General features: G+C 33.7%; 2 protein-coding genes across 2 annotated transcripts; one reads left to right on the top strand and one right to left on the bottom strand.

Moving 5' to 3' along the window:
- Positions 1-2,280: 2,280 nt before the first annotated feature.
- On the bottom strand, positions 2,281-3,426 carry LOC131657311 (probable aquaporin NIP-type). The gene has a single exon (XM_058926723.1). The coding sequence runs from the start codon at positions 3,372-3,374 to the stop codon at positions 2,550-2,552; it is 825 nt and encodes a 274-aa protein (XP_058782706.1). The 5' UTR covers positions 3,375-3,426; the 3' UTR covers positions 2,281-2,549.
- Positions 3,427-18,319: 14,893 nt separating this feature from the next.
- LOC131659881 (uncharacterized) lies at positions 18,320-19,486 on the top strand. The gene has a single exon (XM_058929002.1). The coding sequence runs from the start codon at positions 18,320-18,322 to the stop codon at positions 19,484-19,486; it is 1,167 nt and encodes a 388-aa protein (XP_058784985.1).
- The last annotated feature ends 1,657 nt before the right edge of the window (positions 19,487-21,143 follow it).

The raw sequence follows: 21,143 nt of genomic DNA, 5'->3' as shown, positions 1-21,143 counted from the left end.
GGCATTGAGAAACGCTAAGTGTTGAAGGCATTAATTAACATGTTTCGACAGAAACAGTCCCGTCGACTGAGAAGCTTCGACTAACATGATAGGTATGGTTTGAAAGAATCACAATAACATATCTATAAGATTAAGATCATTCTTTCCTATAAACATGTCCAAAATTTGAAAAGGACATTCAATAGAGGTTTGTCTCGACAAGATAGTTGCATCGACGAATTAATTAGTTATGAAAAAGAAGCTTAGTTTTCTCTAAGTCAAGGAGTCAGGTAGAGGAAAAGGTGCGTCGACGAATGTTGGATCAAATAGTTTTGAGAAGTAGTTAGGGGTTTTGAGCAATTACAAATGTGGAATAATAGACAGTTTTGAAGTCTGACGACATGGACGCATTTTAGAACGTTAAACTGCATGTTTGGATACGTGTCTTCCATATGTCAAAGTATAATTGTATGAGATGGTTATTTGTTGGATGGTATAAGTTGCAGACTCATACATTGTAATCAAGGTCGCAAAGTTTCATACATTCTCTCTAAGAACTGAAGTACCCGAGTCAAAGAGTGAAATAATTTTTGAGAAGCATGTATGAGTCTGCGCCATGTCTTTTCATTGTTCTTTTGTTTCCTTGAATGAAACATTTCTTTTTATCGTCCCAACTTTTTTATAATGTCATTTATTGCATTTTACATACTTGTCCTTTACCAAAGCTTTTCTTTAATTAAGATTTACATTTATTTTGTCTTTATACAAAAAGTTGCATTTAATTCATACACACTGTTTTTCACACAAATACTCTACATGATTTGCTCCCAAGATTTTTCGAATTAATCTCACAAGCATAGCAAACTCGTGACTGTTTATAAAAAATACAAGTAAACAAGTACAAGAGGCAGCGAAGGAAAATAGGGGTCTGACGTAGCAGTAGTATATAGTATTTGTATTAGGGATATGTTGGGTTTCAACTACAAAAGTGCTAAAGTCCACATCGACTAGGAATTGATAAAACGTTGGGTTTATAAAAGAGGTGACCCATACCCCCTCTGGCTTAAGGATTTCGGTGGATATGTGGCGTCAAGGTCTCTTGGATCCCCGAATATTTGACTCATTGACACTTATGGGCTTCGCTCCTCGAAATCCTTAACATATAGTATTACCATTCATAATTTATTTTGATTTCATTCTAGATTCATGATTGATGATCATTTATATATGCCATTTTCATCTTATTTGATAAGTGTATGATTTAATTTATTAAAAATTTATTATGTTAATATAGTTATAGTACATGATCTATTACATTGGTATATTTCTAAAAAATGTCAAAATTTACCTTCTAGAGTGCACACAAAAGTATATATATTCGTATTTTCTACAGATATGTATCTCTGGACAAAATCATGTCAAAATGAAAGTGTCTCAGTTAGGAATGAATTTGGAACATATAGGTTTAATGCGGAAGTGCATCCCCTACCTAATTTCTTACAAAAAGAGAGGTGTAACTCATTTACGCATGTATTTGGTGTGAAATGGGTGCATCCGAAAATACATTTTCGAATTCCTAGGGGCATTTTTGAATTTCTATACGGTGCTTCTCCACCACTTAGGAAGAGAAAAGTAACCTCATATAATTATAAAAAGTATAAGGGGTACTCGTACTCCAACACATTACAATGATAGAAAGTTCCGAGCTCAACATCACAGAGGAACCACTACCCAACTTCTATGAAGAGTTATAGACGATTCTCACCATCTTATGATCGAAAGCTAGATAAATCAAAATGAACGGTACATTCAACTTAGAGCATAATAGCGAGAATTTAGTGACTCATTAATTCTTAAATTATGTTGCTTATTTTTTACCATTGAAGTGAGATGATGTGGCAAGATTTATACTTTAAACAATGAATGAAACTTGCTGTAAAATTGATAACTTAACATTAAATATTTTTTTTGTTGAGGAAATTCAATAAAAAATTAACTTTTATATATATATATATATATATATATATATATATATATATATATATATATATATATATATATATATATATATATATATATATATATATATATATATATATATATATATATATTGTTTATTTACATTTACCATTATTAGAACAAAAATAGGTGACATTCTTAAATGCATGCAATGTGGCAATTTCCTATAACCAAGTTACAATCCCTTCCTACAACCAACCACCTAAGCAATACTATTCTCCTACACAACATGCATATCCCAACAAACTAATACAAACATCCATTCTACTTCTATTGTATCATTGTTTGTATATGGTGAGTAGTTCTTGTACTACTCACTTGTCTCCTTTTCTTTTAGCTATATATCTTTTGCCATTAACAAAAAAAATCATAAAATGCAATGATAATCTTATCACACAAAAACTCAAACATTTCTTATTAAAACAATCATATTAAACCAAAGCAGTACTCTAAAACCCTAATAACTGTAATTTCCATAAACACAAAACACAAAAGCAACAAAGCTCACCCACTCAATTTCAAAATAAAGATAACATTCATGCACCCTTAAATCAACTTATACTTATACTCCTCAATGGTTCTTCTGCTATCAATTCTGAGTTTGGATTATCCTTTGTCAATTCCGAAGGAGTCGTCGCTGCTGCTATTTCCGCCCTCGGCTTGTACACCGATCTGAGAAAGTTATAAGCAAGTGCTCCAGCTACAGCTCCAACAATAGGCCCAACTACATATATCCATAAACCATTGTAAATATGCACCACAATTGCAGGACCAATACTCCTTGCTGGATTCATTGATGCACCGGAAACAGGTCCAGCTATAAATAGATTCAACGTTATCGTCATTCCAACTGCGATACTCGCTGAATCATCCACCGCTCTATGATCCGTTGTAACAGCTGAAATAACAAACATTAACAGAAAACTGATAATGAATTCCATAGCCAAAGATTGGCCACTCGATCCAACTGGCACAGTTCCGAAAAAAGACTTCGGTGTAATATCAAACATTAAAGACAATGTTAAGCTCGCAAGTGTCGAGCCGAGTAACTCAGCAGCGATGTAAAGTGGAGCTTCGATGAATTTGATTCGGCGAAAGATGGCCCAGGTTATCGTAACCGCGGGGTTGAAGAGTCCTCCAGAGATATGACCAACTGAGTAACACATGACTGTTACAACCAAACCCCATGTGATGCATATCCCTGGAAATGTTACGGAGCCATAGATTTTGTCCACTGCTACAACACCACAACCTGCAAATACAAGAAAATATGTTCCAATGACTTCTGCTATAACCTTTTGTATTAAGGTTATTGCACGGTTTGATGAACAACAAAGTTTCAAGATGGAATGGTTTCCTTGGTGTATGATTGCCATTGATATTGATGCTAGTTTGTTAACTCACATGTAGTTAGTGAGATAGGTGCATTGTATATATAGAAGTGGGAAGTTACAACAAGTGTCCAAACTAAATTAAATTATTGTAAAAGCTGCCTATATGAAAACAAAATAGAAAATTTGGAGATAAGGTGATATGTGCTGACTATTCTGATAACATTCATATTAACTAGTTTTACACAATTATTGTTAGAAAAGATACTTTGGTTTTGTGTGAAGGTGGTTTTCTTTCTGACTTTAATTTTATTTAGTTTTATATGTATACATACATATATATATATATATATATATATATATATATATATATATATATATATATATATATATATATATATATATATATATATATATATATATATATATATATATATATATATAAATATATATATATATATATATATATATATATATATATATATATATATATATATATATATATATATATATATATGTATGTATACATATAAAACTAAATAAATATATATATAAAAGAAGTAGAGGTGTGTATGTTACCTCTGCAAGGACAGGAGCACTCAGAGGCCTTAGTAGGTGTATAATAAATAATGGTGGTTAGGGCTTCCACACGACGATGAGAAGCTTTGTACAATGTTGTTTATGGTAGTTTAGAGGACATGCTCACATGAGGTGGGAGTCTCTGTATGTGTTGGATGCTTAGGTATAAGCCTACGACTTATGATTTCTATACGTTAAGATTTGTCTTTCTCCCTTTGAAGGAGATGTACTAATTATAGAGACATTTAAGGTCAAGAGTTTCCTTGGAAAAAGTTACCATCCACTTAGTCAATGACCGTTGAATCCCTATTTTCAAAGGAGTCGTGGCTTAGTTGTTGGCTCTGATTTCTCTCTACCCGAGAAATGTCTCATCCCACTTTCCCATGATTGGACGATAGGGAAGCATTGAGGGCGAGATGGTACCTCCCTGAGGGCGATATGATCTTCGCCTTTCCTAGGGGTAGCTCGTGGTCATTGTAATTAGCAAAGTCCTTTACAAATATAATACAATACATCCCCTCAAGCACGAGAGCCTTGATAGGCTTTGGGTTTTTTTAAGAGGAATTAGATTGTCTGGTCTCGACCGAGGAAACTCTAAGTCTCTAAGGTGGGACGTTAGACCTCTCGGGCAAACATTTTATGTCTGATCACGTCCGAGGAAACTCCAAGTCCCTCAAGAGATTGTCATGGGAAATATAATCCCTCAGACTAAGTTATATGTAGTATGGCTGATGTGACTATTAGTCCCTTAGGCAAGGCGTTGACCCTTCTATAAAGACCTAAGACAAGACTTAAGACTAAGTATTTTAAGAAAGACTTCGGTCGCACCTCTTGTGCTGGATTCTTATGTATGATCTCGCCCGAGGAAACCTAAGTCCTTCAGGCGAAGTTATATGTAGCCTGACAAATGAGAATATAAGTCTCTCAAGCGAGGAGTTGACCCTTCTCGGAGCAGACTTCTATCAAGCCCTCAAACAAGACTTGTGGTTAAGTCTCTTAGGATAGACTTTGGCCGTGCCTCGTGAGTGAGATTTCTATATTTGATCCCGCTCAAAGAAACTCTAAGCCCTTTAGGCACGAGTTTAATTAGTCTGGGAAAGCAAATTATATAATATTTTCTGACTATGAAGGCTATTTTGCATTATATCGAGCTAGTATATGGGCTATAAATTAGTTTTTTTTAACGTAGTGTGTGAATGTGGAATGAGTGTTATTAAGGATAGGTGAATGTTTTCTTAATTGCAGAGTGTATTTATTTCTTTTAGGCATTTTGGCCTTCTAGTGAGGGCACATAAATATAATTTAGAAGTGTATGAGCCTCTCCTTGCCTCAATCCACAAAAGACTTGGGTCTTGGATAAATAAGTAAGTTATCCTAGAAAATATGATTGTATTTTTGAACTTTATCCGGAATAGAACTCATATTCATTATCTATCCTACCTGAGTTTTCCTGTTAATATGAGGAAGAAAGTTACTAATCTCTTTAGTTGGTTCCTTTGGAGAAGTGTGAAAGGAGATAACAATATTTTGTGGATCAGGTGGTCAGATTTCTGCAAGCTGAAAAAAATTGAGGTCTAGAGGTGAGAAATCTGAGGTTTTTAACATGGTTTTGTTAGGTAAGTGAGGGGTGTAGAGTGATTTCAAGAACTGACTTTTTGTGGTTTGGATTTTTATTTCTATGTATATGGTAGTTTGATCTCAATTCTTCATCGAGTAGTAACATTTGGCATAGTTGTTGAAACTCTTATTGGTAAAGTCAAGTTTATCACTTACATATTTCTGTTGAAATAAGGTTTGACTAGTTTGCAAAAGGTGTGAAGAAAGTGGTAGGTACTGGGATTTTTCCTAATTATTGGTTGGACGAGTGAGTGAGGTACCACATTTGTTTGTGTTTTCTAAGATCATCCTTAATTTCAAACAAGAGGTTGTTGAATGTTACAAGTGTGGTAAATGAGTTGGTTGAAGTTTAGGAGGGAAAGTCGATTCATGATTTAATGATCCATATCTAATGGGTTTCAAGTAGCTTGGATAACGATTGTTGGATTTGGGATCATATTTCTTTGGGCCAATTCTCTTTTTGATCAACTTCCAGGGCTCTCTTGGCTAGATATTCCATTTTCAACCACTTTTTAGATGATCATTTGATATATGTAACCTTGTTATGAAGATTTGGCCATATATAAAGTTACTTTGTTCTCTTGAAAGCTCATGTTTATTCAAAAACTTATTCAAGATCCTCAATGGGTGTAACATGTATTCTGTGGTGAGAATAAAGAGAGTTCGATCCACTTAATTGCAATATGTATAGTTTCTTGAAATATTTTGTACTTGGTAGCCAATTAAACGGACGAGAAGTTAGTCCATATATGTGGTTGTCACCTTAAATTTCGTGTGACAGTTGATGATCTGTTTGATTTTTATATTTTTGTTTACATCAACACAAAAATATAAATAAATGTTATCGTTAAAAATTAAACTTTAGACCAATCAATTATATTTATTTGACTCAACTAACACATATCAATTAAGTTATCTCACCCACCCTTTTTTATTTTTTGTAATAAACTTATTAATACTATTATTTTGTATTTGAAAGCTAAAAAGTTTTAATTAAATGTATTAACATACAAAATGTAATTTAAAAAGATATACACAAAAATTTGATACATTAATTTCAAAAGTCAATTTTTACTGTTGTGAAAAAACAAAGATACTTATAAAATTGTAAGGATGAAGTAATAATCATTTGACTGAAATTCCTCTATTAATTTATTATAGTATGGAAAGAAACAAAGATCCTTTATGACATATTATTATATTGGACAAGATGTGCAAAGAGAGGTAAAAGGTAAAAATTGAAGATAGTAGTTATTATGATGTGAAGAGTTATTCTTTGTGGGATTGATGTTTTGGTTTTTCTTCTCTGTATGAAGGTACTAGTGTCATGCTAGAGCAGTTAATGGGACCAAAGTTTTGCAGGTTTGGACATTAGGTCTGAATACAAAGGTGACAGTTTGCATTATACTGCTTTTACTTTTGAGAAACAATCATGTAAGCAAAAGTGTTATGAATATTGTTTAAATATATTTCTTATCTCACCCATGGATTTCTCACGCACATACGAATTGATAAATTGTTTTTCGTAAATGTATCTCCGAAAGCATTTTGTTTTTTGTTTAACATTGATTTTTTCCGTAAATGCACATACAGAAGCCCCCGTAGATGCACATACGGAAGAATTTGATGTTATAATTCGCACCACACGCTTCTCCTTCCCATTCTTCATTTTTCTCTTCTTCAACTCTCATACTCTCTCAACCTCAAAAATCAAACTTCCCCAAAGCTTGTTTTCTTTCTCTCGAGTTCGGCCGATAACGTCCACAACAATTATCAACACATTCTATTAAGTTCAAAATTCAATTTAATCGGTAAGTTTTTGACTTTTCGAATTATTTAAGAGTATTTGTAATATAGAGTTAGAATTCGATTTTTAGGTTTAGAAATGATTGGATTGTTTTAGAAATATAGTTTAGAGACAATGAATGTGTTGTTTGATGTGTTAAAATGACGTTCAAGCCACCAAATGGGGTTTTTTCAACCCTCTACAACAGTGACCCGACGCCATTATTAAGTTTTGGAGGTTTCAGAAACTTTTGTATATGCATCTACGGAAGAAATGAACGTTAGATCATTCTGTAGCTGTATCTATGAAATATAGGAAAATTATATTTTTTTCTAATTTAATTATATCTCATTCGACTTTATTTGTATTACGCAGACATTATTGCCGACCAGGAGGATTGCATAACATGCATCAACATCAACAACAAAACATAAGTTCCATTTTCATCATATACTGAATCTATTTTCATCATACAACACATGGTAATGTGTTATTTGACTATGCTCCGAGAGAGTTCAGTTATCGTAGATAACTCTTAAAGTTTTTAATATACTATTATTATTTTTTAATTGTATTATTTAATTAATATTATTTTTAAAATCTCAAATAAATATCTTTCATTTTACGATAAGAATAATATTAAGTACACCTCTATTTATTTATTTATTTATTTATTTATAATTTAGTTCAATTTTCAGAAAATAAATGAATAATTGATTTGTCATAAGCTAACTATTTGTAAAGATCTTTCAAAATCTTTACTTCTGTTATTGTTTGTGACTTATGAGAATGAGAAAACAGGTATAGATGTATAAAGATAGATCTTCAATATGTCAAGATTCTTGTACAATCACAACTATGTGTATCATGTGACTGACTCTGTCTGGTGGGACTAGAATTCTTGTACAATCTTCACTATGTCAAATTATTTCTTCCAGAAACAATTTTAATTATTTTTTTTAATGGCAGAGAATATTTTAATAGATTTTTTTATAATTTGTAAGTCTTATTTCAATATATAACAAATATGTTATCACAAACATGGTACGTGTGAATAATCAAATTGTTGATCATAAAATAGTAATACAGTCTGTCCTTTGGATTTTGTTATTTTTGACAAATTTTAATATTAATGTTATTATTTTAATTTTGTTTTTTTATTAATGTATGATCCTGGTCTAAATGTGGTAATTATTATTTTAGGTAAAATTTTATGATATATTATTTATTCTTTATATCTAGAACACTTGCGACTTTGTTATTTAAAAAAATATTTTGTTAAATTAAACTAAAATATATGAGTGTTATTTATAAATTATTCTCATTCAAACAATATAAAATTATTTTAGTCTGTCCAAAATAGTTTCCTCGAGTCAAGATTAAAAATTACAAGAAAATTTCTTTGGCCACCTCCCAACCTTCTAGTCCACCTCTGGTGAAAAACCCAGACTACCCCCGACTTCGGAAATGCATTTCCGAAATGCAAGAAAAAGGTGTTTTCGGAGATGCATCTCCGAAAGCGCCTTTTTTTGAAATAATTGTCTTATTTCGGAAGTTCATTTCCGAAAACAACATTTCGGAAATGAACTTCCGAAATAATGCGCGTTTTGTAGATTAAGCAAAACACTCCCCCTCCCCCATTCATTTACCCTAATTCAACATCAAACACAACCAAAGGAGAAATTTTGTGCAAACACACTTCCAAGGCTGCATCAAAGCTCCAATCACATTGCTATACTACATTGAAAAGCCCTCAAATCACTCAATTTGTAAGTTTTGAATTTGTTAGATCCATTATTCAAATGCATGTTATTTAGGTTTTCAATTGCATAAATGATATATGGGTAGGTTGTTAGTAGTATTTAGGTTGTTTAGAAGCATTTTGAGTTGTTTTTAAGTCTGGTTTTGGGGTCTGCCATGGAAGTTGCAGAGAACTTCATCGCAGGGGTGTTTCGGAAGTTCATTTCCGAAAACACCTCCATCCCAGTTTCGGAAATGAACTTCCGAATTGTGGGCGGCAGAGGAGGTCTCAGGGAGAGAGGGTTAGGCACACCCAGTAGTGGTCGGGTTTATTTATTTTTTGTTTTCGGATTGTATCTTTCGCACATTATTATTATTATTTTCGACTTGTATATATTATTTGGATTTGATTTATCATATTAGTATTTTCAGTTTATCTGTTGCTTATTTTATTTGGCGTTTGCGTTTAATTAAAAATGCGAGACTGTTAAGAAAAAACATAAAAAAAAAAACACAATTTCTGCATAATTCGGAAGTTCATTTCCGAAACCCCCCAAAATCTGAATAAATGTGTTTTCGGAAGTATATCTCCGAACACACCCCCATGAGGTGTTTTCGGAAGTTCATCTCCGAAGACACCCCATGAGGTGTTTTCGGAGATGCACTTCCGAATTGTGAAAATTTTTTAAAAAAATCAATGCTTCGGAAGTTCATTTCCGAAGCAGGGGTATTTTGGGTTTTTCGCTGGGGGTGACCCCCATAGGGAGGTGGCTAAAGAAAAAACCAAATTACAATGCGACGGATAAAATTTAGGCCAATCTTCTCGGATTAATATTATTTTATATAAAAATAGTTAGTATTTATTTTGAAACTAATTTTGAAAAATTTATATTATATTGACATTGATAAAATTTATTTTTTATTAATTATTATTTTCTCATAAATCATTTTTAAAAGTTTGATATTAGACACATTTGTCTACATATTTTATAGTGGTTGAAAAATCACCAATAATACAAAAATCATTGTTTCTCCATTTTTAACGGGATGTGTTTAGACCAAATAAAAAAACTCGCTGTTTATGGGTCCACTTAGCAAAAATTTAAACTATGTTTTTGTTCATATTAATCTATAATGAGAAAAAGAATTGTCTTATTATTATTGAGTTTTTGTGATAAAAAGAAATGTGGCTGGCAAATCATGGAGTGACACAAGATGTTGTCTTCTTAGTTGCCTCAATGAACACTTCAACTTATGTTTTGTAATGTCGCAACTTTTTATCTTTTTGTTAGATTTTGTGGTATTTAAATTAAAAGTATTAAATTGCTCTTTATAATTTCAACCGACGTGTTAAATTAATGGTTACATGTGATGTCTTTACAATTGAAATTAATTTTTATAATATGATTAATATAATCAATATATATTTTTACAATACTCAATAAAGAGTTAGTTTATGTGATAAAATAAATAAATAACAAATAAATTAATACAATTAATCACAATTTTTAACTTATATATATATATATATATATATATATATATATATATATATATATATATATATATATATATATATATATATATATATATATATATATATATATGACAAAGTAAATAAAAATACAATTTAATTAATGTTTAATTGTGACAAATATTTTATACTAGTAAATTTTTTAACAATTATATGATAGTTCGTTTTGCACGCTTTTTTTTTTATTATAGATTATTTAGTTATCAAAGTCCAAGTACTTAACAATCTAATCTTCAACTATTCTCACAAACTTGTTCTTTGATTTTTGAGAACTTTTATGTAAATCGAATTCTCATCTTTATCTAGGGGTGTTCGCGGTGCGGTTTAGTTCGGTTTTGAGCATAAAAGTCATCCTAACCGCGAGATAAAAATGCATGCGGTTCGGTTTGGTTTGGTTAATTTTTAAAAAGTCATCCAAACCAAACCAAACCAATGCGGTTAGGATCGGTTCGGTGGGCTGCGGTTTACACTATAAAATAAAAATGTACTGAAATAAAAAAAGGAAAAAAATTTATTCTTCCATACATATATTACAGTACCATTAAAAAGAAGTTTTTCATACTAATTACACTAAAATAATTCATTTCTCCATACATGTATTTTACACCAAAATTACTACCATGTAAGTGTATCATGTATTTTACAGTACCATACTATGTATTTTACATATACTACATACTAAATTACTAATATAACTTCAGTTATTCATACTACATACTATATACAGTTTTTCATACTAATAAACTACATACTAACTAATAAACTACATACTACATATACAAGTATCAGATAACTTCAGTTCTAAATATTCATACAACATTACAACTTCAGGACTAAATATTATCAGTACTACATATGCACCAAATGCTTCTCTAGAATGAGTGAGAGAGAAATCAGAGAATGAAGTTGAAATGTTGAATAGGAAGGAAGAAGAAGGAATAGTGAGTCACGTGACGTGAGTGTACAATATTGCAATTGGATTGGAAATATAATAAATTAATTATAGAAATTCAAAAGTTTAGTTAAATATGCGGTTCGGTTCGGTTGGGTTCGGTTTTGTGAAATGAAAACCGCAAACCGAACCGAATCGTGCGGTTCGCCCCAAAAATCAGCCAAAACCATCCAAACCAAACGCGATTTTTGCGGTTTTTGGTTTGGATTAGTTCGGTTTGCGGTTTTCCTTTTGGATTGGTTCGGATACGATCACCCCTATCTTTACCTTCTTGAAATCCATGCATTTATGATATTGGGACAACTTCACCTTCTATAAACTTCCTCAATTTTAGATGAATTAATGAGGTACAAACAACCTTGAGGTAAAAAAAAAAAAACAAAACTCCTCAAAAAAAAAAAAAACAAAACTCCTCATTTGAGGATAAAGATTAAGTCCAATAAATTTTAATCAAATACATCAATGAATTTTCTAAGTGTGTGATTTTAGAGAATGATTTGAATTGTGTAAAAGTTTGATTCGAATAATTTACATTTAAGAAATCCCATTATGGAGATGCTGAAATTATCCATAAGGAGGTGCTGAAATCTTAACCTTTAAATCATCCATAAGGAGATGCTAAAATCTTTTTTAAAAAAGAAAAATTAAACCCAACAAGGACAAGACTCTTATTAGCATCAGAATTATCCTTGAGAGAGAGGGGAGGGGGAGAAAGATAGAGAGCAAAAAGTGATTCCATTGATGTATGGCCTATCCGCAAGAGGTTATCTAAAGTGATAGGAGAAATAGTTAAAAATATCTAGACAAATCTCAAACACCCTTCAACATAACCATTACCAACCTTAAGAGCTAAGATTTCATTACTTATACTTTTTACAAAGGCATGGAAAAACCAGTTTTAGCATCTTCCTACTTAAGCAACTTATCTTTGGACCTCTAGTACAACTATGAATTTTTTATCAAAATGAAGGGCCAAAATAATTCAATGGTTCCAATCCAAGCCCCAATATCCCCTTCTAAAAGAATGTCCTGATCGCTTCTAGAATTCAAATTACACACCACAACTCTTTGTTCCATAATTTCAAAGTATTGTTGACGGACTTAAGTTTTTCTTTCCGAACATAAGCTTTCCAACCAGAGGCCAGAATGGACCACCTCATCCAAATTGCTATGAGCTAGCAAATGGTTATTGAATCTAAACGGATTAGGGCCTCACAACTGATTTGAATACTCAAGAATGATCGGAAAATGGTCAAAAACATCTCTAGGCAAGGCCTATTGAGAATCCACCCCAACTGATACCATCATCCATCTTACAAAAGAATTCTATCATGCCTACTTGAAATCCACCCTTTAGGTTAGAATCAAGTAAAAGTTCAACCTAAAAGGGGAAGATCAATCAGATCCCTCAAAGAGATAAAATTATTAAATGCCAAGTAGTTAGAACTTCCGAAAAACTTGAAGAGCCATGTACCCTTATCCTCTCACTGTTGGACAAAACATAATTAAAGTCCCCTAACACACACCACAACTCTCCCCAAGGTTTAATTTACATAAACAAAGATCTTCCCACATGACCCTCTTATATAGCAAAGCATATTACTAAAATAAACGTTATAGACAAAACAAACAGACCTAGAAAACCCCACTCAAGACATACAAAAAAAACAGAGTCCGAGAAAGAAAATATGGATCTTACCTTTGAACTACACCAAATTTAAATAAGACCACCACTATTTCCAATAAAGGGATGAAGCTTCAAACGTAGAAAGAATTACCCCGCAAATAATGAACTATAGAGACAAAGATCTCTTAAAGCTTAGTCTTTTGAATTACTACAAAATCCAGGGACATATAATAAATTAACTCCTATATTTTCTCAGTCTTGCTCCTAAGTTTTGAACATTAAAAAAACATGTCGACATCAAACACGACTTCTAGGAAATTAATGCAGACTTCTGAAACAAAAAATCAAAATCAATGACAACACATTATATCATGTTCTTGAAACAAAGATAAGGTGCTTTGATTTTTATTTGATCTTCATCATTGAAGCATACTTCCATAATACGTTTAGGTACCATTAATGTTTAATTATAGGTTTTGTTAATGTATGAGGTTATGGTTTGAATTTTCAATTTTGATAGGATTTTTAGTGTGACCTTATTTTTTTTGGATACATTTTGTATTTTGTGTCTATTCAGGACACTCCTTGTGCAGTGGATGGTGTTGTTATTGTATTAAGTATGAGTGGTTAAATCACATGTCGACTATGAATATGTAAAGTATTGGATTTATAAGATAGGTGATTCATATAAATAATTTCTTAAAGTTTTAGGTAAATATGTGACATCTCACTTTCTCGTAGTTTTCGAGCATTAGAATCAGTGTTTCCTACTTTTCCAAACTCTATAACAAGTAATATCAAAGCACCTAGTTCAACTTTATGGGAAAACCGAAGTTGGATCATGTATTGGATACTATTATAGGAGGTGAGAACTCAAACTCGTGGTCAAGATTATTGCATTTAAGTATGAGTAATTAAGTAATACATCGCCTATAAATATTGAGATACAAGTGTGATTTAGAAGTCCCACATTATTTGGAAAAATGAAGGTTGAACACTTTATAAATGTGAGGGCCCGTTTACCCAATGCATTAAGGTTTTGGGTGAATATGCAATGTCTCTCTCACTTGTTTGGGCCGGTCTTTGACCCAATATGGAAGTTTTCCCTCAAAGTGATTCGTAAGAGCCGATGGTCCAAGTAAGAGATTGACTCCTTGTATCAAAAGTATTTCTGACAAGATGATGGTTAGGCGGCGTATTTCGTTGAAATTCCTATGATGCGGTAAAAGTGTCAACGGCGATATAAGTGTATATGAATGAAAGAGTTCATGCTTTAGAGGAAATATAGTGGATGGACTCACACTTGAGGGGGAGATTGTTGAGATACAAATGTGAGTTAGAAGTCCCACATTGGTTAAAAAAGTGAAGGTTGAACACTTTATAAGTGAGATGACTCATTTACCTAATACCTTAAGATTTTGGATAAATATGTGGTGTCTCTCTCACTTGTTTGGGTGAGTGTTTGACTCAATGTGGATGTTTACCGTCAAAGTGACCCAATGTGTCTATGCACCCAACAATTTGTTTGTAGAAAAAAATGGCATAGAGAAAATAGAAGAACACAATAACAACACACGAACATAACATTGAAACTCCAAAATCTGAAGAAAAAATCACAGAAAAACCACGGTCTTTGTGAAATGACAATAAGAGAATAACATTATGTGAAAATTGTTAGAATACATAATTTACCCTCAACAATTGCTAGACTCTCTCATTCACCCATGCCCCTCAAAGCAAATATTTAACTATCTCTCACAATACTCTAACACAAGAATATACGAGAATAAGAAAAAATCAAATACAAATTTAAAGTGTTTATAACTAGTACATTTTGTAATGAAAAACTTAAATCCTTTATATGTCATTGAAACGATGAGAAATTATATATATATATATATATATATATATATATATATATATATATATATATATATATATATATATATATATATATATATATATCAATCAACTCCAACCATAAATAATTAAAATATTTGATTTAAAAAAGAGATATTCTATATACATGGTACCTTAAAATTTTCACTATATTCCTTTTTTGTGATCATGAAATATTGGTTCCTTTGTTACTCCAAACTTTCCATACCTCCTCAACACTTGTGAATATAAATATTTGTTTTTGACTTTTTCAAAACCAAAAAACAAATACTAATAACCATTAAGAACATACACTTTATAATATGAAAGGAGTTTAAAAATATGGACCTATCTGGCCGACATACATTAACATCACTTTCACATTTGATTTTGTAGTAACTGCAGCCATGTGAGAGAAACAATTCTATTATTTTTATCACCACAACCAGGACATATCCAGAAAGACAATGACACTTCAATCTATTAATTTACACTTCATTTCTAACAAATATATAAGCCAAAAATAACAACATATTAAAGTTAAAAGATTGCCAACTTCATGCCAAATGCCAATGTATTTTCAAGGTCCCACTTTCTTTTCAACGACATAAATTTTGTTGTTGTTTCATACGTGGGGTTACTGACCTCTCTTGATTGGCCAACATGACATTATGAGTTTGCATGCAGAAGATGCTCAGACAAATTTAAAGGTCACCAATGGAAGTAAAGCCATTTTGTTTTTTTCAATAGGAGGGTCCTTTTCAATACTCTATGATATTACGTGTCTTTTAAGATTTTTTAGATAAATAAATAAAAATATATAAATATATATATAAATATATATATATATATATATATATATAGTTTTTAAAAATAACAAATAGTATTAAACAAACAAATAACATATTTATCCTGAAACAAACAAATAACATATTTATCCTGAAGCGTGTTCATTGCTTCGGATAACATTTACTTTGCCAGAAAAAAAGCAATGAGAGAGAAAATCTTCCTCTCTCTCCCTTCTCTCTAGAGTTTGCTTTCATTCTCTTCTCTGTTTATGGCGTGGCAGAAAGTTCAGAAGAGATTGTTCCGTAATGTCTCTTCAAGGTGGGATACTTTCCCTTATGGGGGTATGCAGGTAGAGGATGGGGAGGTTGTTTCATCTTTTTATTTTTCAGTGATCCCGGATAGAAGCAGGGCAGGGGATTTGTTTAATCTTTTCAGTTGCGTAGGCGATACGGTGGAAGTGGTGATCCCTCCTAAACGCAACAAATTTGGTAAACGCTTCGGCTTTGCGAGATTTAAAGGCGTTATCGATGAGAAGCTACTTGCAATAAAACTTGATAACATCATTATTGATGGGAACAAGATCCATGTGAATCAACCCAGATTCGAAAGAGGAAGAAGGGACGGTAAGAGCAGAAATTTTGTTAAAGAGAATCATTATGGGGGCGGGGGCAGGGAGGAGATGAACAAGAGATTTAACAGAAAAGTGGGGAATTCTATGTCTTTCGCTGAAATCGTTCAAGGTAGCAACAAAAGTAAGGAGGACAAGGTTGACACACCAATGCTTTGTTTCAAATCTCCATCAGAGAGCTTGGATAGATGGAAAAAAGCTTATATTGGAGAGGTGGTTTTTTCAGGAGAGTCATACAACATTCAAACGCATATGGAGATGGAAGGATTTTTCTCCATAAGAGTTCATCCAATGGGCGCGAATCTTTGTTTGTTGGAGGAGATGGAAGAAGGTTTAATCAAGGAACTTCTAGAGGAAGGAAAATGGTGGTGGAAGCAATGGTTCAAGAACATTAGACCATGGCAAACAAATGACGTTGATTCGGAGAGAGTTATGTGGGTGAGGCTGTATGGAGTGCCATGTCAAGCTTGGTGCAGTGAGTTCTTTGAGAAAATCGCTAATCTTTTGGGCAAGTTCGTCTGTGTTGATGATAACACTAGTGCTGCTACAAATCTGGACATAGCAAGGATAATGGTTAGGGTTCCTTTTAACTTTGTTTTAAAGGAACAGATGGTTTTTTCAGTTGATGGAGAAAACTTCTCTTTGGTGCTACGGGAAGACACTTATGGACCAGTAAGGGTTCTAGAGAAAAAAACTAGATGTGTCTAACGGTGGTTCTTTTTCCTCTTCCGATTATGATTTGGAAACCTTTGGGGCAGCCTCTGAGTTCGAAGGTAATGATTTTCATGAAGGGAAGGAGCAACAAGATGAGTTCGATGTTCTGGTGGATGGCAAAGAAAAGGATATGGCGGGGGAGAATCGGTCTGGCGAAGAAATTTTTTTTTCTCACGGCAAAGGACTTGTTCAGCCGTCGTACAGCAGGAGCAGAGAAGTTTTCGGAGTTCCTAGGGATAATAATTATACTGCCGTAGAGTCAGCTACATTAGGAATAGGCTCATCTTTTGATAAAGCAATACAAGCCATTCTAGAGTTAAAAAAGAAGGAAATGGACAATCAGAAACTTTTTCATGAAAGTTCTTCTGCTAATTCCTTTTCAAGGACGCAACAGTCGAGGCGTGGAGAAAATTGTAAGCAGTTTGGTAGGGACACAGAGTCTGCAAGCATTTATGCTAATATCTCAAAACAGAGAAAGTCGTGTGGTGTTACACTTTTGGATGACGTGGAAAGAACTGTGGAGGGTAAGAAAGTCTTTAAGAAAAAGTCTGTTTTCAAATCTCTTAATGGGCTGGGTGGGACCAGTGGAAGTGGAGCATGCAAGTCCAATAAGAAAAAGAAACAAATTGCCGTAAATTCCAAAACAATTCTGGAGCCCGTTTCTCTTGCGTTGGATGCTGATAACCAGATTTTATCTCTCAACCCCCCTCTCTGCGGCAGCACCAATCTGAGTAATTCTAGTGATTGTATTGAAACTCCGTTTTTTGACACTCAGCCTGTTGAATCTGATATAGTTAGATGCAATACTAGAACTCTCTCTAACTTTGGTAGTTGCGGTAACGATAGGTTGAATTTTGAAATAGACAAGTTAGGGGTCGTTCTAAATCTTGCTGGGAATTCTGTTAAGAACAAATCAGTGGAAGTTTTGTCAAGGGGAAGTAATGGTAATGAAGGCAGGAAGGGGACACTTAATTGTTGCAAATGATTGTTGGAAGCTTTAATATTAGGGGGGGAGGTAGCCTAATTAAAAGGAAGAAGATCAGAAGTTTAATAACAAATGGGAGGGCTGCTTTTTTTCTCTTACAAGAAACAAAATTGAAAGAGGTTAGTGACTCGCTGGTTAAAAGCTTGTGGGGTGAGGAAGAAATGGCTTTTTCTTTTACAGCTTCGGAAGGTTCATCTGGTGGTTTACTGTCTATATGGAATTCTAAAACTGTTTCAGTGGAGGCTAGTTTTTCGGGCCCGGGTTTTCTAGGAACAAAGGTTTTGTGGAAAGGAGCAATTTATTATGTGGTTAATGTCTATTCTGATTGCACTTTGTCTCAGAAACGAATTTTATGGAACCGGTTGTTAGTGTTAAAAAATAAATATCAAGACGGAGAATGGATAGTAGCAGGAGATTTTAATGCGGTTAAAAAGAGGAGTGAGAGATGTGGTATTTCTTCTAGAAATGGCAATGCCAAATGGAAAGACTTTTCGGATTTCATTGAAGAAACGGGGCTTGTTGATGTGCCTTGCAAGGGCAAGAGATTCTCTTGGTTTAGTGGAGATGGAAAGTCGAAGAGTAGAATCGATAGATTTCTTATTTCCAACAATATTATCTCATCTTGGGGGGTGGTTGGTCAATGGATAGGAATGAGAGATATTTCCGATCATTGTCCGGTGTGGTTGATGGTGGATAAGGAGGATTGGGGGCCAAAACCTTTCAAGTTCAATAATGAATGGTTTAATGACAAGAATTTCTTTGACTTTGTTAAGAAGGAATGGGAGGGAATTAAAGTTCAAGGGAGGGGAGATTTTGTTTTGAAGGAGAAATTTCGTTTGATTAAAGAGAGATTGAAGTGGTGGGAAAAAAATATTTTTGGGAAAATTGATTTGGAGATAGAAGAGAATGTGAAAGAATTAAACAAATGGGACGATAGGGAGGTGTGGGAGGAAGAGATTCATTTGAATAAGGTCAAGGCGTCAAAGAATATATGGTTCAACCTTAAACTCAAGGAGAACATGTTGATTCAAAAAAGTAGGATGAGGTGGTTAAATGATGGGGATGATAATAGTAGATACTTTCATAACTCGGTGAAGGAAAGAAGGCGCATGAACCGCATTTGCTTGTTAGATTCTAATGAAGGGGTTGTTGCTACGGTTAATGAGGTGAAGGATAGGGTGAAGAATCATTTCGAATGCAAGTTTAAGGAGGAGTGTTTCGAAAGACCTCTATTGGAAGATGTTGCTATTGGATCTTTGAATGAAGATCAATCTTGTTCTTTAGAGGCTTACGATAGAAGAAATAAAGGAGGCGGTTTGGAGTTGTGATGGTTCTAAGAGTATGGGACCGGATGGAATATCGCTTCTTTTTGTCAAGAAATGTTGGTCTTTTTTAAAAGAAGATGTTTTTGCTTGTTTCAAGAGTTTCTTATCCGGAGCGGTGTTGTCCAAGTGTATAACATCATCTTTCATTGCTCTTATTCCTAAGAGTGACAATCCTTTAGCTTTAGATGATTACCGGCCTATTTGCCTTATCGGATGCATTCACAAAATTGTTTCTAAAGTCTTGGCTAGTAGGATCAAGAAGGTTCTTCCTCACATCATTTCTAATTGTCAAAATGCTTTTGTTCCGGGGAGACAAATGATGGACGGTGTGGTAATAGCAAACGAGTTAGTTGACTTTGCTAGTAAGGAAAGAAAAGAATGTCTTCTTTTCAAGGTCGATTTTGAAAAAGCATACGACAAAGTGAGTTGGAACTTTCTTAGGCACATGTTGAGAAGGATGGGGTTCGGGGAATTATGGATGAAGTGGATGGAAGCGCTAGTTTTCACTAGCAAGATGTCGGTGTTAGTGAACGGTAGTCCAACGAAAGAATTCACGGTGGAAAAGGGTCTTCGTCAAGGAGATCCTATATCTCCTTTCCTTTTTGTTATAGTGGCAGAAGGATTAAAGGCTTTGGTCGGAAGGGCGGTTGATAATGGGGATTTTGTTGGGTTTAACGTCAATGGAAAGTGTTTCATTGACATTCTCCAATTCGCCGATGATACGCTTCTAATTGGTGACGGAAGTTGGAATCATCTTTGGGCTATTAAGGCAGTGTTGCGGAGTTTTGAATTGGTCTCGGGTTTAAGGATTAACTACCATAAGAGCAAATTGATTGGTGTTAACATAAATTCGCACTTCATGGGAGTTGCTACTAATTTCCTTAATTGTAGGGAGGAAGCAAAAGAGTTCAAATTTCTTGGTATTCTTATCGGTGCAAATCCTAGAAGAATCTCTACTTGGAACCCTCTTTTGAACAATGTTAGGAGGAAATTGAATTCTTGGAAAGGGCGGTGGCTTAGTTTTGGTGGGAGGATTACTCTTATAAAATCAATCTTAAGTAGTTTGGCGATTTCACTCTCTCTTTTTACAAGGCTCCGAAGAAAGTGATAGCGGAGATTAATAGAATTCAAAGCAAATTCTTATGGGGAGGGGTAGAGGAAAAAAGGAAAGTGCATTGGGTTAAGTGGAATGAGTTGTGTTTGCCGGTGGAGAAAGGTGGTCTCGGATTTAGAAGGTTGGACCTCTTTAATAAAGCACTTCTTTTGAAATGGCATTGGAGGATTTATGGAGCAACTAAAGAATTATGGTATAGATTGCTCAAAGCGCGTTATGAAGATGTGAATATTAGATTGAGTCATGACAATCCGAGTGTTAAGAAGGGAAGAAAGACTTCGGCGTGGTGGGCGGATTTAATCTCGTTGGGGAAAGATCTTCCGGAAAATTTTTTTACTAACCATTTTCTTTTTCAGGTGGGAGATGGGCACTCTATTTCCTTTTGAAAATCCCATTGGTTGGAGGACGGCTCTTTAAAAGATCGGTTCGCAAATCTTTTCAATTACTCCAAGTTGCAAGACGTTTCTATTGGCGCCATGGGTGGATGGAATAATGGGGAATGGCTTTGGGGAGATTTAGGCATCCCCACCGGGCAAGCTCATAATC

The sequence above is a fragment of the Vicia villosa genome, linkage group LG3, assembly GCF_029867415.1.
Source record: "Vicia villosa cultivar HV-30 ecotype Madison, WI linkage group LG3, Vvil1.0, whole genome shotgun sequence".
NCBI classification, from domain to species: Eukaryota; Viridiplantae; Streptophyta; class Magnoliopsida; order Fabales; family Fabaceae; genus Vicia; species Vicia villosa.
The sequence above is the reverse complement of the archived record's forward strand: the minus strand, read 5'-3'. Positions and strand labels throughout refer to the sequence as shown.

Excerpts from the sequence above, each read along its gene's own strand:
- LOC131659881 (XM_058929002.1), top strand. The coding sequence starts at position 18,320 with ATGGCTTTTTCTTTTACAGCTTCGGAAGGTTCATCTGGTGGTTTACTG.
- LOC131657311 (XM_058926723.1), bottom strand. The coding sequence starts at position 3,374 with ATGGCAATCATACACCAAGGAAACCATTCCATCTTGAAACTTTGTTGT.